At 41.0% G+C, this 17,581-nt stretch overlaps 1 protein-coding gene across 1 annotated transcript in view; it reads right to left on the reverse strand.

Moving 5' to 3' along the window:
* Positions 1-17,156, reverse strand: part of JPH1 (junctophilin 1) — a 97,445-nt gene extending 80,289 nt beyond the window's left edge. The window contains exons 1-2 of the mRNA XM_090283748.1: positions 16,594-17,156; positions 10,068-10,827 (exon numbers count right to left, since the gene is read on the reverse strand). Of these exons, the coding sequence (XP_090139874.1) occupies positions 10,068-10,827; positions 16,594-16,972 (1,139 nt within the window). The 5' untranslated portion in view covers positions 16,973-17,156. The remainder of the gene's footprint in view (positions 1-10,067; positions 10,828-16,593) is intronic.
* Positions 17,157-17,581: the final 425 nt, after the last annotated feature.

Raw genomic sequence — 17,581 nt, forward strand, 5'->3', positions numbered from 1 at the left:
TCTGGTCTCAGTTCCACATGTACAGTGCAAATCTTTTTGACTTCCAAGCCCGTGTTCCCTGCTATCTTTGGGCCAGTACCCCAAAATTCAAGAAGTCATAAATCAAATCCAAACTCATCTTTCTCTCTAAGCCTGTACCTTCCTCTCAGGTCCCTGTGTGAATAAACAGGACCACCATCCATCCAGCTGGCCATCCAGAATCACACAGACTCTTCCTTTTCTAGGTTTGCTGCACTTATTCAACCAACCATCAAGTCCTACAGAGCCTGTTTGGGATGCTCTTACCTTACATTCACTTTTTTTCTATCCCCTAGTTCAGCCCATGGACTTTTCCCTAGACCACTAGTTAGCATATTACCACTTAACTTTTCCCCAGTTCTATTGCTCCTTACTTTTCCCAAGCCCTACACCATCTGTAAACTGAGTGATCTTTCTAAATTTGATCAGGTAAGCCCTCTAAGACTATCAAAAGCTCTCCCCTGTCTTTGAGATAATGTCCAAACTCCCCCTTATAGGTCAGTGAGCTTGCTACTCCACCTCATCTGTCAAAATCCCTACCTAGCACTCTTTTCCAGCCATGCCAAGTATTTTACAGTACCCCAAATACATGTGGGCCATTGTCCTTTGCACCCTTCTCCATCTTCTGGAAAACATGCACACATCCTTTGGTTCTCATGCTGGAAACCACCTGCAGAATCATGCCTCTAGCCCCAGGCTATGATTAAGCTCCTCCTATGGGCTACCTCACCTCATAGCAAGATGTCAATCATCTGACAGGTAACTAATTGCTGTATTGGTCCCAACTAGACGATGATGGAAATGAGTGTGTCCCAATCATAATTTACTTACTATGTAATCAATTACTGGTATGTAATCAATGTTATAAAGAATAATTAAAATCAATATTTCACTGAAATAAGAACCAAATCTTATCCAATGGACTGGTATCTGAGCATCTTCTCTGAGAATCCAAACCAGAGTGGTAACTAATGTGTTAAATGATGACAGACAAAGGCTAAAAGTACCAATCTTCCCATGCATTTGCACCTTCACAGGGTAATCTATAAGTCCAGAGCTGAACTGGTGTTCTAATCACTGGGATGAGTAGACGGGGATGGGAACACATCATCTGGTGCTCCGCCCTTGCGCTCTTGAACCCTAAAGCTCTAGTTTCTATGGGATATATCAACATGTTTTGACTAACAGGTTCCCCACATGAAGCTCAAACCTGGCCCCTAATAGGTGAAAGTCAATGTATAACATTTTGACATACTAATTAAAAAAGCTCTGACACCATGTAAAAAGTTAAACAGACAGGGACTTTTCAACCAAGCAATTGAGATAAAAATTTGATTGAATTGCTACAGTAAATTTTGCAAAGTTTTAAAAAACTTTTCAATAAGGTAAAAATTATCACAATTGTTTGTTAATCTCTGGCATAAGTGATTGTTTTAAAGATGCTAGAAAGTGAATGTGTTTTCTTTGGCTTGAGTAAGTTTCTTTTGGCACACAGGAAAATCCTAAGAAGACTGGACTTCAAAGAGTTGCACTATTTTTGAGGGATTCTTGATTCCTTCCATATTAATTAAATTTCTGATAAAGAAGCTTATTTTGAATGGAGTATATTATCCAAATAAATGTGAAACACCAACTAAGATAGAAGGGCAACATTATTAAAAGCTTATTTGGTTAATTCTCAAGAGGCCGTTGTACTAAAGCCGAATGACTTACATAAATACCTTTGGCATTTGTTGGATCCTGTTCCTAAACACAATGTTCATATTTCATCTATAATAAGAAAAGCATCTCAAAGATTTGCAAGGCACTGGTCTTGTAAGCATCCAGTTTGGTGTCTTGAGTGAAGCGAGATTGGCAGTCAGCGTAATCCATAATGGAAAGTCTTGAGAAGGCTGTTTGGGCTGCCTGGTGGCTGCTTGGAGGAGGAGGTCACCAGGTCTGTCAGATGCACATGAAGCTTGCCGCTTGCACAAAAATAGAGTTTCTCTAGGTCAAAGCTCAGATTTATACGGAGCGCACAGGATGAACCACGAATGCCATCAGACCTTTGGCTTTCCGGAAAACATTACAGTGGGAGGGTTTTCATCACAAATGCAGCTATACTAAAAAGTAATTGTTGTTTTAATGCTTCATATTCACAGAATCAGGAAAGTGTCATATTTTAGAGCTAAATATGATGGTCTGCTGGAGTTTGTATTGTTGAAATGAACTCAGATTTCAATAGTTCAAACAAGGCCAACATATGCCCCAAAACTTAGCTTATCATCACTCTGGATTGTTTTTTCCTCCAATTTTCACAGCCAGTTTTCACCAAGTAGATTTCTACAGACCTGAACATTATCTCACATCCCATTCACACCACACACAGCATCTTCTCCTTGCCCTCTCTGTTTAATCAAAATAGAGTCATGCCTACATGATTCTGGGTTAAAAAAAAAAGTATGTTTTTCATGGCCCCAAAGTCTGGAAAACTGTGTGACCCTCTGTTATTTCATGCCCTATGACTAATTTTTACTCAATCTGTATTGATTGAACTGACCCATTAATCATTAAAACACATGCCCACTGCAATGTCGCACAGTTCCTGAAGAGGCCTGGACTTGGAAGGGCTGTATGAAAAGTTTTTCAAAGAAATATCTTTAGAAACAAGATAGCCTCAGGATATTTTATTATACAAAGTTCTCATAACACAGTATGTTTCCATTTACTGTGCAATGAATGACCTTTCAAATGGTGAGGTGATAGAGATCAGAGTTGAAGGACAGGGGCTGGTCCAGGAGTTTCTCCGTGTCCCCAGTAAAACTTCTGGGGACTATTACAACTCAGCTTTATCCCAGGTAATCTTTCAGCTGTTCCCTCTGCACATCCACACAGAGAATTCTCAGTGACTGCTCGGCCCATGGAGATGTCCTGGGCCCCTTGGTACAGAGGAATGTGACTTTCTTTTTTTTTTTTTTAAAGTGAGGAAATCAGAACAGGTGCCTCACTTTCTCCTATGGAAAATGGGTGTTCTTCGGTAAAGAGGAGAAATATGCATTTAAAATGTTCATGTGCAATACAAAATGGATAATACACAAAGCATGTTGGTGACCTACACTAACATGCCTAAACACTCTAAAGATAAAATCTTTATTACTGTATACTGTAGCTTGAAATAAATATATGCCATTTCTCTGCTCATTTTCTTTTGTCTTAAAAAGTATAATTGCCTGTTGACAGTCCATTGGGAGGAAGTGAGTCCTGATACACTGTCACCACTGCACATAGCAGTCAAGCTTGCTCCCTCTTTCCTTTCCTCTCACTTAACCTCTTTCTGCTTCCCAAGCCTGATTCCCCCCACGCCCACCCCATCTTTACCTCTATTTTAGTCTGCTTCTTGGTCTTCTATCAGCTTTCACTTGGGGGAATGGTACTTGCAGGGTCAATGTGCTTTTGGAAACATAACTTTATATAGTGATTTACAGTTTACAAAGCCCTGGGACACTCTCATTCAACTCTTACAACAACTCTCCCACCTCCTTGAAGAAAGAGGCAAATATCAGTCCTCATTCATGGTAACTTTTCTGCAACTCAGAGACTGAGTATTTTAACCAAGCCTCTAGAATTAGTTTGTAGAAGGGCTGGTAATAACAGGTGGGAAAGGGTGACTGGCAGAAAGGCAGATATGGAAGAACACAAGTGGCATAACTACAGAAAATAATTAATACTCTCCTTAGCTGTACATTACCACATTTTAGGTAATTCCATCCCAAAACTTCTTTACCCATTTAACAACCTCTTCATTAAAATGACTTGTAAGGCATTACAAGGACTTCACCTTCCTGAAAAAATTGCTTATGCTAAAAATAGAAAATTAACCAGCGTTCCAGTAGAAGAAACAGAGTTCATGGGAAAAGTAATCAAAAGTTGTTTCCAAAGATATGATATGAGCACAATACAGAAAAGAAATATAGAATATAAACTATAATTTTGATTTGTAAAAGAGAAAGAGAATCCTTTTGTCCAATAGAATTAAAGAACTTTAAATTCCTAGCCCTTCACAACAACTGGCATAGGTTAAGCTTTTTCCTAAAACTGGTGGGAGTAAGTTTAATTTGGATCCATAATGTATATTGACTCATGCTTGACTTTGGGTTTTAATTACTAATAAGTGAAGTAGGACTCAAGTCAAGTAATCTTTAGAGGGACTGTTTTACTGACTATCATTATTTGGAATTTAAAAAATAACCCTAAATTGGGAGACAAGAAAATCTTTCACCAGGAATATTAAGCCAGCTGAACATTCAGTGAACTTAAGATTTTAAAAAGGCAGTGAGCTCTTTATGTTCTGACTTCTCACATATGTTGGTGATGTCCAATATGTCAGATGAGCTACTGTTATTATAGTTCAGTATCTGCTTACAGGAAGTACTCGTACATATCATTGGACCAGCTCATACCTATGAGGAATGGTGGTAACAGTTTGGCTTAACCTGAAGCTCTTATTTCCTGGCCCTGCCTTAGTTCTGACACTTTAACGACATTGACTTAATTAAATAAAAAGGTACCTTCAACACATGCTTTCACATTTTCTGCACTTCCTTGACTACTGTTAGAACACAGTATAATGAATTATGAGAGCTATGTTTCTTTCTTTGAAATTGCAGTTTATAAATGTCCTGCAGGATGGAATTAAAAGCACTAGCCATGTTCATACCCCAAGCATAAGAATTTAATTCACTCATTCACCAAATATTTATTAGAGGTATTATGAAAATGCGCTGATCCAAGCATACAAAACTGAACAAAGCTGCCTGCAGGGTCTGGCTTTCCAATCTAGTTGGAGAAAAGAGTTGGTAAACAAATATGCTGAAATAAAATGACAATTTAGACTATAAGGGCATTTAGACCACGGGGTGGCGATGGGGTAAGAGGATGCGGGGTTAGGGAGACCCTTGGTGAAGAGGAGGCTTTATGCCTAAAACCTGAGGATGGAGCAGACTGAGGGAGGCCTAGAGGCTGGGCAAGGGTGCCAGGCAGAGTAAAGGCCTCAGCAAATGACCCTCAGAACTGAAGGGAAGCTGTTGTAGTCGACTTATTCTGGGCATGGAGGGAAGGGGGAGGGTGGTATAAAATACTAAGACGTCTTTCAAAAGAAAAGTATGGGAAATACATTTTTCCTGTGGGATTTTTTTCAAACTATGTAATTTTTATATTGAGGTTGAAAATTGGCAAACATGGAACCCAGTCTCTAGTTCCGGAAGCAGATGCGACACTCACCTGAGCTCCAGACACCTTGAGCTTGAGGCCCTCCACCATCTACCTGGCTGCTTCCATCCCCTGTGCAGCTGTAGCTATGACAAGCCCAGCAGATAAGGGTACAGCACTGGGCTCCCTAGGTGGGATTGTTACCATCTTCTGGGGCAATGAGGGTCCACATCACACTAACAGGCATAATGGGAGGAGCACCATCCCACCCTACGGGCTGATCTGTCCGATCCCTGACAACTCACTGTAGTTCTGGGAGCACCCAGCCATGTACCCCACTAACTCCAGTGAGGCGGGCCACTCTCTTTTCCCATCTTTTCTTTCGTCTCACCTGATAAAACAAAGGTAGTAGAAGCAAAGGCCTATGGCTGTCACTGCTTTAGGCTGGCTCTCTCCTGTCCTATCACCATCCCGCTTTTGTCTTCTAGCACAATAATTACATTTCCTCTGAGGCTCAGGCCTTACAACACTCTTATTTTGTCTATACCTCTTCCTGAATTATCTATTCATTTCCACAGAAGGGTGGTTCCCTAAGGGCCACTTACTTGCTATTTTAACCAAGCGAACTAAATTCTTAAAATCTTCCTTTTAAGTATTTTTCTCAAGCAATAGTAATCTGAACATCTCTCCTACGGTATGACTGGAGACAAGTTAATGGAGTAAAAAATGCCCAAATGAGAATTGCAACTGAAACCACAAGGACGGTGGGGTGACGCTGGGCAGGGCCTCAGCTTCTGTGTCTGGATGGGAGGGGCTTGACATGTCTGAGCTGCTCTGCTCCCTCTTGAACATTTCTTAAAAAACAAGGTTGAGACTCTTTCTCAATTCCAGGTTTCAATTTCTATCTTCAATACCAAGACAAGAGGGGAACAAAACATTTTGTTAAATCTTATAAACATAGTACTTCTGGGAATAGAACAGAAACCTAAAGAAAAGTTAGAAGGTCAGCAAATTGTGAATATCCCTTATAGTTTTAACTCTCTAAGTGCTAACCTGCTGGTACCTACCAGTGTCTGCTAATTCTGTATCTGCTGTGTTAGTTATTCCTCCTCTCTGCTGACTTATGTCATTTCACATTCCCTTATCTGTAAGAATTACACAGGGGGCATACGAAGCCTTCAGAAATAAGACTCCCATGTGTTTATTGGGAAGACATACCATATGATATTTGAAGGGAAAGTCATATACCTACCATGTTTTTCTGAATCTTTGGGCCTAGGATGGTGGTTCTGTGTCTCCTAATTTCCCTGAGGAGACATTACTGGAGGAAACATTACCAGTGCTAAACTGAGGCTTTGTTTCCAGATAAAATGAGGTAATGGTATGAAAGCCATTGACCTGAGACTTCAGAAACAAAAAGTTCTATTGCATAAGAAATGACAGCAATAGATCAGTGACTAGCACTATCTGGGTGGCAAACTGAAATTGTCAATAACTATTAATTGGTCATCTCCCTTCGTTGCCCATGGTGAACTATTCTTTTCAACTGTGGCAGCTGTCAGAATGGCACTTTCTAGTTTTTATTCTGCCATTACCAGGGTAGGGGGTGAGGGAGTGTGTCTATGTTCTTAAACTTTCAATAGTTTTAAAAATAACAACATTAATAACAACATCTACAAGAGGGGCCAGAAGGACTGAGCGGATACTTAGGCATTAGAAAGTGCCAAGTTTACAACAGTAAGACACCTGGAAGTCCTTCCCAGGCAGCAAGCTCCAAAAACTTAAAGAGAGAAAAATATTCTGCTTTTTATAAAAAGTTTTTAAACAGAATATAGAACCCTAAACTCAGAGCTAATATAGGGAGAATGCCAGTCCTTCAGCTACTTCCTACAAGAAAAAGTTGCAAAGCTCTATATCTGAAATAGTCATTAAAACAAGAACGGGGACTAAAACAGTTAAAGTAAGTAAAATAGAAAGGGTTAATTGAGTGGGGTTTTTTTCTGGTCTACTGTGTCATCCAAAGAGTATTTTTTTTTTTTTATTGTGGTAAGAATCCTTAACATGAGATCTACCCTCTTAACACAATTTTAAATGCAAAATAGCATATGTACAATAGACAACAATGCTGTACACAGCTCTCTAGATCTTGTTCCTCTTGCTAACCTGAACTATACTCATTGAACCCTACTTTCTCATGTCCCCCTCCATGCAGTTCCTGGAAACCCCCGTTTTACTCTCTGTTTCTATAAGTTTGACCACTTTTGATACTTTGCATAAGTAGAATCATGCAGTATTTGTCTTGTGACTGGCTTATGTCAGTTAGCATAATGAACTGAGCACTTTTTGAATAGCTAAATCAAGGTTTTAATGTAGTTAACTATTTAAAAGGATAACATCTTAAAGAATTCTTGATATAAACTACAATATAGTACATATTCCCAAACTACATAATAGTGCCCGCAAAAGACTTTCAGCAGTGAGAACATGGTTAGAACTTGTATAAGAGTTTTATGATACTAGTATAGTCAGAGACCAGCTTTGCATCAAAAGCCGTTCCCTTTCGTTATGTAGATTTCTCCAATACAAACTAATCATAAAGTCAGCAATTACAGCAAGCATAAGAAAGTCATTTGATGCTTGAGTGTACTACACAGGTTTACTTTCCACCTGTCAAGCTTGAACTACCTGTAGTATATCACCAGGTTGTAAAGTTAAAATAAAATGGGAGAATTCAGGAGTGTGTTTAAAATTAGAGGCCAGGGTTTAACAAAAGGTGTATGATGAGATTTAAAGTCAGTTGAGGGCCAGGGAAACCAGCAGGATTAGATGTGCCAAGTACCCTATATACAAAGCAAACAGAAGAGCAGGTAGATGTATCACTTGGTGATTAGACAAAACTAAGGTCTAAAATAAAAGATGCTTGGCAGAGAAGAGAGGAGAGACCCTTCATAGCAGTTCGTAGGAATTAACTAACTTTAAGAGAGAACTGGTTTGCCCTGACTGGTGTGGCTCAGTTGGCTGGGCATCAACCTGCAAAGCAAAAGGTCACCAGTTCGATTTCTGATCAGGGCACATGACTGGGTTGTGGTTTCGGTCCCTGATCAGGGATTATATACGAGAGGCAACCAATCAATGTTACTCTCTCACATCGACATTTCCTTCTCTCCCTCCCTTCACCTTTTTAAAAAATAAATTAAAAAAAAATTTTTTTAAAGATGATTGGTTTGATATACAATGGAAAGCTCTGAATACTTTTAATATAATACATACCTATAAATAATGCAAAATCTTCCATTTTCCAAAGCAGTGTTTCAGCTACTCAGAAGTAAATAGTAGCCATCAAATAGGGATATTAAAAAAAAAAACACCTTTAGAAGTCTGGAAGTATTAAGTTCAACCATATGAAATTGTCACTTCTTTGTACATCAAGAGTTCAAATATCACACATTTCATGTTTCAACCAAAAAAGTGGAGGGGTTCATTAATTCAATACTAAGAATAAAAACTTGAAGACATGCTAATTTTCTGGTTTCATAGGAAGTTTACCTCTATGGGAGAATATTACTGAAGCAGGAAGAGCATTTTTGATATTCTGTGCTAAATGTCTGCCTCAAGTCTCACAGAACTGTAGCCAGTCTGTACCCACTTAAATAAGCCTAAAAATAAAAATTTCCACTTATTACCATTCCTATTTCTCTTTTGTCTAACATGACATCCATTCCTATTAAATTCTATTCCCAACAGATTTCACCATCCCTCTTGTTGAATCCCTGAACCAAGCTATTAATGGCAAACTTCAAGTACATAGTCCTTCTGTGCCCACATACACCCTACTTCTCAATCTATTATTCACTCGCCTTCTGCTCCTCATTCCACACTCCAGCACCTCTCTACTGCTCTACTTTCTCCCAACCTTGGCACACTGACAGTCCCATCTGTCCATGTCAAGCACCCCCCCCCCCCGGCCACCCCTTCCTTTTAATACCCCAGTGATCTAATTTTTCCTGCAGAGAATGTGCAGCTTTAGTCCCTCTGCCTTTCCCATGTATATGACCTCTGTTGTTTTCAAGAATGCATACTAGATTTTGTAAGTAACTTCCCACTTCTGCCATATCTAGATCTCAGTGGCTTTTTCAAAACCAATTTCACCTAAAAGGCATCAGGAAACAGAATCTAAATTTTATAAATTAGGATAATTTTATAGAGGGAGTTGTATACACTTTGAAGTGAAATATTAGGATAAAGAGACTCATCTATACCAGGTATGTTTCCATGTGGATGCACCAGCCTCTCTGTGGCAGTATTTCAGGGGTACTTTGTAAATAAGTATAACTTTCTGGACTTGGAAAATGAACACAGGGCCTGTGTGAACTCCATCATGTTAAGGATTAGGGAAGTAATTTATAATAGGAAGGGGTCCTCAATGTACCTTCAACGTTTTTATTTTTTATTTATTTTTAAATATTTATTTACTTATTTTTAGAGAGAGGGGAAGGGAGGGAGAAAGAAAGGGAGAGAAACATCAGTTTGTGGTAGCCTCTTGCATGTCCCTGCAACACAGGCATATGTGTTGACTGGGAATTGGATCAGCGACCCTTTGGTTTGCAGGCCTGCAGGCTAGAGCTCAAATCCACTGAGCCACACCAGCCAGGGCCCTTCAACGTTTTTTGATGATGGAAAGTTTCAGAACAGTGCAGGTGCATTTCTGACTCCCATTCTATTGGGCTTAATCATTTGTCACCTTTGATTCTGGCAGTGGTAGGACCTATTTGGTGATGTCACCAAGAGACTGACAAACACAATATGACATGGCACTGTGTCTGGAACGACCCAGCAGAACCACTCACCCTGCATTTACATACCTTGAATTGGCTATTTCCACTTTGGTTCTCGCCATGGCAGCTGCCCTTTGCGCGCCTTCGATAGCTCTGTCCACCTTTTCCCTAGTTTTTGTATTTCTTATCGGTATAAGCTGCTTCTTTATTCCACGGACCAAAATATTATTTTTGTATTTCCCCTCTTCCTTGGAGCCATCGGGAAACACGGTGCAGCCATAGCCATGCCTCTTGTTATTGACCCACTCGCCCTCGTACTTCATGCCATTGGAGCGCTCACTGATGCCGAAACCATTGCGTTTGTCATTCTTCCACTCGCCCATGTAAGTTTCCGTGGTAGTAGCGTCCACGTGGTCTTCCACGGGGCAAAAATCGCAGTCGACATCGCCAAAGCTGATGGTGGAGTTGGCATCGCTGGAACTAATTCTGCTCATGGCTGCATCGCTGCGGACGGAGCTGCGCTTGCTGGATATGGAAGACTTGGACTCGGACTTGCGTATTTTCATGCTCCCGAGGAGAGAGCCCCTGCGGAAGAGACCGCCCTTCTTCTTGCCCGAGAGCTCGGCATCTGTGTGGAAGTTGAGCACGAAGCCGCCACGGGTGCCAGCCGGACTGTCGGTAGCGGCCGCTGCATCATGGAGCACGCTGCCGTTGCTCTGCTCGCTGCGTAGCGAGGCCAGCGAGGTGCGCAGGGGCGAGCGGATCACCGTGGCCATGCCGTAGGGAACGCTCTGGCGCACGCCGTAGCCATGCCGCATGCCGCCAGCCCACTGGCCCTGGTAGGTACCTTCGAGAGACCAAAGAACAGCATGAGTCCAGAAGGGGGATACACAATGCACAATGCTTGACAGGAGCTGCGGTGCACTTGGACAGCTGGGTGCACAAGGCTGACGCGCCCAAAGTCAAATCCCACAGCCTTCCCACTCAGCTCTATGGGATCCTTTTCATTTGTGAATCCCTGCCCTGTGACTTTGTGTCTGTATGACTTTTTGGAATTGTACACGATTTTCCAAGAGTCTGGTCACTTTGCTTTTCATCTAAAAATTTATACCAGTTTCAGATAAAACCACTACTTTCAAATACCAAGAGTGATAATTGGAAAACAACTTTTCGTCCCTGAAATCAGCACATCAGAAGTCCCTCTTAGTTATATAAATGTCTAATCTGCTTTGCTGTACACCTAACATTGAATGTTAACTGTAATTGAAAAAATTAAGAAAGGCAACGCCATAGTAGAAGATGAAATGATTTCTACTTGTGCATTTTATTCTAATTTTACTATTAATTACTCTAATTTAGCTGAAAAACTCTAAAAATGACTTTCAGGTCTGTCAATATAACATTCCAAAAAGATCAGGGACTTATTAAGGGATGGATCATCAAACAAATTGTCTTAATTCTTTCTATAATGTTCACACCATTGGGGAGTGGGAGAGGGTGGGGAAACCATAAATATTTAGGATTATTACTTATATATGGGTGGAACTTTGTGAGCTAAGAGTGATTTGACAAATACTATATTATATATCCTGAATATAGTGAACTATCATGAAAAAAATGGGCAATTTGTTTTAACATTGTGTACTTTCAGGTGAAAAGGTTAAGATTTGTCCCCTATTGGTAATGAATGTTAAATAGACTTATTGTGAAGATCATTTCACAAGATAAACATGTATGGAATCATTATGGTGTACACCTGAAACTAACATTTGTCAGTTATACCTAAAGAAAATATATCTTAAAAAAAAAGATTTGTCCCATATTACTTGCCAAATTTCTGTTTTCACCTACAATTTCCCTAGCCTCTGCCCCTGCACTGTGACTCACAGCAAGGACTAGAAGCACTCTCAGGGCAGGAATTACCCTAAGAGAACATAAAATTTCTAGACTCATGGTTTGTGTGTTCTGCAGTTTGTAGGTGTTTGATAACTTTATAGTAAACAGCTATGGTGGCTAAAAAGAATACACTATTTACCCTCAGAAAAACTGAAGTAAGGCCAGAGGAAACTTTTCACTCTTAAGATGGAATTCATCTCTGAGCATAGATGTTTGATAGTGTTTCTTAAAAGTTTATGATACCAGATCACTTTTTCAATAAATATTATGTCTTTTCAGGAATAGGATAACCTCTAATATAAAGTATTTATGTTCAGTAAGGTTTTCTATTAAACAAATTAGCAATGACATTTCAAAAATAACCTGGTAAAGTTTTTTAAATGATCTTTAAAAAAAAGAATGTTAAAATTAGGGAATTTAGAATTTTCTTTTCAAAATCAAGATAATTTCCTTTTATTAAAGGCAAAATTTAAATTACAGTACCTCCCCTAGGAATATTTGAGTGGGGAACACTTTATAAAGTATATGATTGTCTAACCACTAACTGTATATCTGAAACTAATAAAAATAATACCGAATGTAAACTGTAATTGAAAAAAATAATAATTTGAACCTCACATTATAGCTAATTTATACTAAGTTAAAAAAATTATAATACCTCCCAAAAAAGAGCTATGTGGAAATTTTAAGGTACAATTACTTCTGTATTTGTAACAAGTCACAGGATCATAGAAAACAAATCATTATTACAGTCTGTCTTGACCTCTTTATTTCTAATTTTATAGTTATACCTTAAAGTCACTTTTTTATTTCAAATTGCCACATATAGATGTCCATTGCGTGTCATGTACTCCATTTTAAAATTCTGAGCAAAATGCTAGTAGTTCTATGTCATTGTTAAGTTAAAATCACAATGGCCCCCAAATCAAAAGTTTTGACTACTTTCAAGACTATTTTCTCTTTCTGCTTGTTCTGTGATATATGTGTCATATAAACAGACAACAGCAGGGCAAAAATGAAATACTAAGTAGGTCTGGTACTATGAGGGTCATATGCTGAGTAGATGTGAGTCTTAACCAGACATCCATGAACTTCTGAGGAGGTCGGTGGGCCATAGCTTTCTCAAAAGGATAAACCCAAAAGGGCAGGACAGTCATATAGAAACTTTAGAGTAAGAAACTTCCTACTGAATACTAGCCAATTTCAAACATCACCACTTTATCAGGGAAGGAAACAGAATTATTAGGAAATGTCAACTTTGACTTTTCCTTTCCCTATATAAAATTTAAATTCTGACTTACACATACTAAAACAAACCACCTTATTTTAAATATTGTTTGTTTTAAATTAGTGTGGAACACTTATCTTAAATATTTTGTTTGTTTTAAATAAATGTGGAACACTAACATTCCTACATAATGACAAGTTAATTTTGTGAGAATTTCCAAAGGTGCTGTTTGAATCAATAAGTATTTATACTTCTAAATTGCAACGAAACTATTGTAGTAAATGTTTAGCACTGAGAGGACATTAACAGCTAGTTTCCTTAAATTGTTATCTCCAAAAGTAAGACTAATATTTGGAATTTCCAAAGTATTGCTTGAAAATCTAAGCAGTTTAAGACAACAATAATAGTTAGAAAGTTTAGGTCTTTGATTAATTATCAGGGAAGGCAAGACAAACAGCGTGGCCAAAATCCCATTCTATTCCTTTAAATCACAGTATATGGAAGAATTCCTCCATGGACTTTCCAGAAACGAATTCACAGTAACAGTGTTAGTAGCTCATCTGAAATTAAAAACAAACAAACAAAAAAAACTGTTCAGTTTCGTCAGTGAATATAGAAAAAAAAAGGCCTCTATTTCTATATGAAGCACGTGGGTTCCAATGTCTTTATTTGCTGCTCAGATAAAGCCCTAATTAGGTCCTCTCAACTCCTTAAAGATAGATGCAGATTTCATATGTGAAAAATTGTTTTTTATGGGTTTTGTTTTAAATTCTTCTATGATTTTTCATCTGGGAGCCGATTTTCTAGATAAAGTCATTCTGTAGTGGAAGGTGTCCAGTTCACGGTAGGTTCCAGTCCAATTAAGACTGGTGTGTATCAAACCTCTGTGCCTATGCTACAGATGGCTATGTGTAAGTATGTATACAGTTAACAACAATGGGACATTTTTAGTAGTTTTCTGACAGGTGGGGGGAAAAATGAAGTATAGAAGATCAGAATTTGCACCCAAAATGCTGGGCACCTCAACTTGGATTTCATGAATATGGAACCAATTTATTCTGATGTAATATTCAGGGGGTTTTTCTTCAGTAACACTTTACAAACCAGTAATAAATCACAGGATACCTCTCACATGGAATTATTACTTCCTTCCTCCTGTAACTTAATGTTACCACAAAATACATGGAATCAGATTTTCCCTAAGTCTGACAGAGGACAATATAAGGACATATAGTTGTGCAGAAGCAAAAAACAAATAACATCAACAACAAAACCCAAGCTAATTCAAGTAAGAAGATGGGAAGTGGCATTTTGTGTTTGGACTAAAACCTTCACATGAAATAAGTAATGGCCATACACTTCCACTTAGACCCCTCCTCTTATGATTAAACACTTTCTAATTAAACAGAGTGACAAATGAAAAAAGCAGGAAATCACCTAGCACAGAGTAAACACTCAATTGTGATGTTTAACAGTTTTTTTCCGTTCCTAATTGGTAGCATACTAGGTTTTTGTTTTTGTTTGTAGAAAAAGAAAACCATTGTACTATGGTGATGCCAAATTTTAAGATTTTTAATTAAAAAAAATTTTTTTTAAACATGAAGTAGATTTTACATAAAGCCAGCCTGGACACGTATTTGAGATTCCAAAACATACAGAAATGACTTTCACTGTGCTATATGTATTTTGACTACTAGGTATAATGAATACTCTAAACCAAGGGATTTTGTTTAATGAATTGTAACTTTAAAAGAAGACTAATTTATTTTAAACCTTCCCAAACTGAACTATCCACAGCCTTCCTAAAAAGTTATAAAATGTTGCACACATTTAAAAAATAAATATTAGGGACAACTGTAATTGAATAACAAAAAATAAAATTAAAAAAATAATAAAAAATATTACATTCCATATTTGAACATGGAATTTAGTTATATTGAAGAGCTGGGGCTTCCAGTAAAATCCAATCACAAGTTCTATATTGACAGAGCTGCCAAACAAGGCACCCTATGCCCATTCAGAATATTTAAGGCCCTGATTAACTACTGTGGAACTTGGGAACCAAGCAGCCCATGTAAAAGTATTTAAGAAAGTTTTTTTTCTTCCTTTTAATGCATGAGAATCATATCCTTTATTTATAATGTAGGATGAAAAGATATCCTTTTTAGAAAATCTTAATACTCTGCTGTTTTAGCATTTCAACACAGTCCATGTTTTGAATAAGTGGAGAGTACAAATTGTATAAGCTTTTTATATAAGCAATGGCCTAACTGGGGTTGCACGGGGCTGGAGGAACTTTTAATTGGATCCCTTTAATATCCTTCAACTCTGAGCTGCATAATTCCAAAAGGTGACATCGCCTCCTACAACCCTTTTCAATTAACTATGATGATGTTTATTATTAGAAAACATATTTTGCCAAAGCACAAGCCATTCATCCTTCTCAGTTTACTACACAAGGAAATTCATCAAGTTCTGATACCTGTTTCAATAATGTATACTTTACTTAACTGAAAAGAAAAAGTTTGCTCTACTATGTACATAATTTCTTTTGCAAATATTGTTAAATAATAAAATAAGGTGAATTTTGTTCACAGCCAGCATACTGTTTACATTATACACCTTCTTGCAAATCAGTTGTGGGCACTGTTATCCTCAGAGTAAAGCAGCTGCTAACTTAACTATCGGGACTATACCTCTCAATTGTGTATTTTTAATGTAGAGTTCCTTGTTCATTTCTAAAATGTTTTCCTAGTAATTTGTCCCTAGACTTCCAGGTCAACAAAGACTACTATTGTTTTGACCAAATACTTTAACGAACCTAATGAAAACTAGAGCAAAAACCCACATCCTGCAGACTGCACCTGCGTCAGGTGGCCTCTTCGCTTCCTATAACTAGGATGTTTCCAAATGCACCCCAAATAAGGTGCCATTCCCCCACATCCTAGTTATGGGGTTCTGGCTTCTATCTTTAGGCTACTAGAGGACCAGCAGCGAAATACGACTCCACGTGAAACCAATCCGGGAGCGGTCAGCTCCAACCGCCAGCCTCGAAAGCTCAGGGCACTTGCTCTAACTACAGCAGTGGCAATTTCAAACCCTACAGGGAGAAGGAGGGATCAGGAACGTAATGTGACGGGCTCAAGTGACAGCGTCCTCTCTCCAGCCCAACCTTTCCGGGCGGTGCTTCCTCTCGGTGGCAGTGCTGTGTTGGCGCCGGCCAGGTATATTCACGCCTGGCTGCCCCGGGTGTGGACACAGTGCCCGCTCTCAGAACCGGGTCAGGTCAACCCCCCCGCACACCAGTTGCATCCCAACGCACCTTCTGGGGGAGGGCTGGCGTGGGGTGGGGGTGGGAGGCTGCCTAGGTGTTTTGGCGGGTTTCCGGACACGTGCGCCTGGCGTCCCCCCAACCCCCGCCGCCGCCCCCCCGCTGCCAAGGCAAAGCCCACCGCGCCAGCCTGCCCAGCTGCTCGCGACGCCGCTCACCTCCGTCCCCGTAGGTCTCCACGCCGTACCCGTCCTGCAGCCCGTTACTCCAGGTACCCTCGTAGCGAGCGGGGGTGCACAGGCTCTGCCGGACCCCGTAGCGCCCCTTGAAACCATGTGACCACTCCCCCCGGTACATCCACTTGCCCTTCGTCTCCACCCCCAGCCCGTGCCGCTTGCCCTGAGCCCAGTAGCCCTGGTAGGTGTTGCCACTGGGCCAGGTGTAGCCTCCGACCACCTCGAAGCCGTGGGACCAGGAGCCCGAGTACTCGCCCTGGCCCTTGGGCCCCGTGCAGATGCCATGCCCGTGCGCCTTGCCCTCCTCCCAGCCGCCGCAGTAGGTGCCGCCATCGTCGAAGTCGAACCTTCCGCCCGTCATTCGGGGGGCAGCCCCGGCGCGCTCCCCGCGGGGGCACGGACGCGGGCAGAGCTGGGCACGGCAGGGTGTAGCTCGGGGGTGGGGGCCCGGCGGGCGAGCACACGACCGCGCCCCGGGCAGCTCGAGCCGCCGCTCGGCTCCAGTCCGACGTCGCCCCCGTCCTCCCCTGTGCTTTCGCCGCCGCCACCGCCGCCTTCCTTCTCCTCCTCTTCTTCCTCCTCCTCCTCCTTCTCCTCCTCCTCCTCCTCCTCCTTCTCCTCCTCCTCCTCCTTCTCCTCCTTCTCCTCCTCCTCCTCCTCTTCCACAGCCGCCGCCCTGGCCAGCGCCGCGCGCGAGAGGACAGCCGGCGCTCCGAGCGGACCTTCAGTTGCTCCCGCCTGCCCACGTGAGCCGGGCACCGCCCCGCGCCCGCCCCTGTCCCCTCCCCGGGAGCAGAGGCCCGGCCCCGCGACGCTCCCGCCCCACCAGGCTGGGCACCCAGCCCAGGGGCCAGCGCTTCTCTGCCGGGGTCGCGGAGTGCGCGTTTGCTTGCTCATGGGGGTGGGGGTGGGGGGTGGGGCGGTGGCAAGGCTACTGTCCCCAGAGACTCACGACAAAATCCCCACCTGG

The sequence above is a fragment of the Furipterus horrens genome, unplaced genomic scaffold (genome assembly GCF_987537825.1).
Source record: "Furipterus horrens unplaced genomic scaffold, mFurHor1.1.pri manual_scaffold_7, whole genome shotgun sequence".
Classification (NCBI taxonomy): Eukaryota; Metazoa; Chordata; class Mammalia; order Chiroptera; family Furipteridae; genus Furipterus; species Furipterus horrens.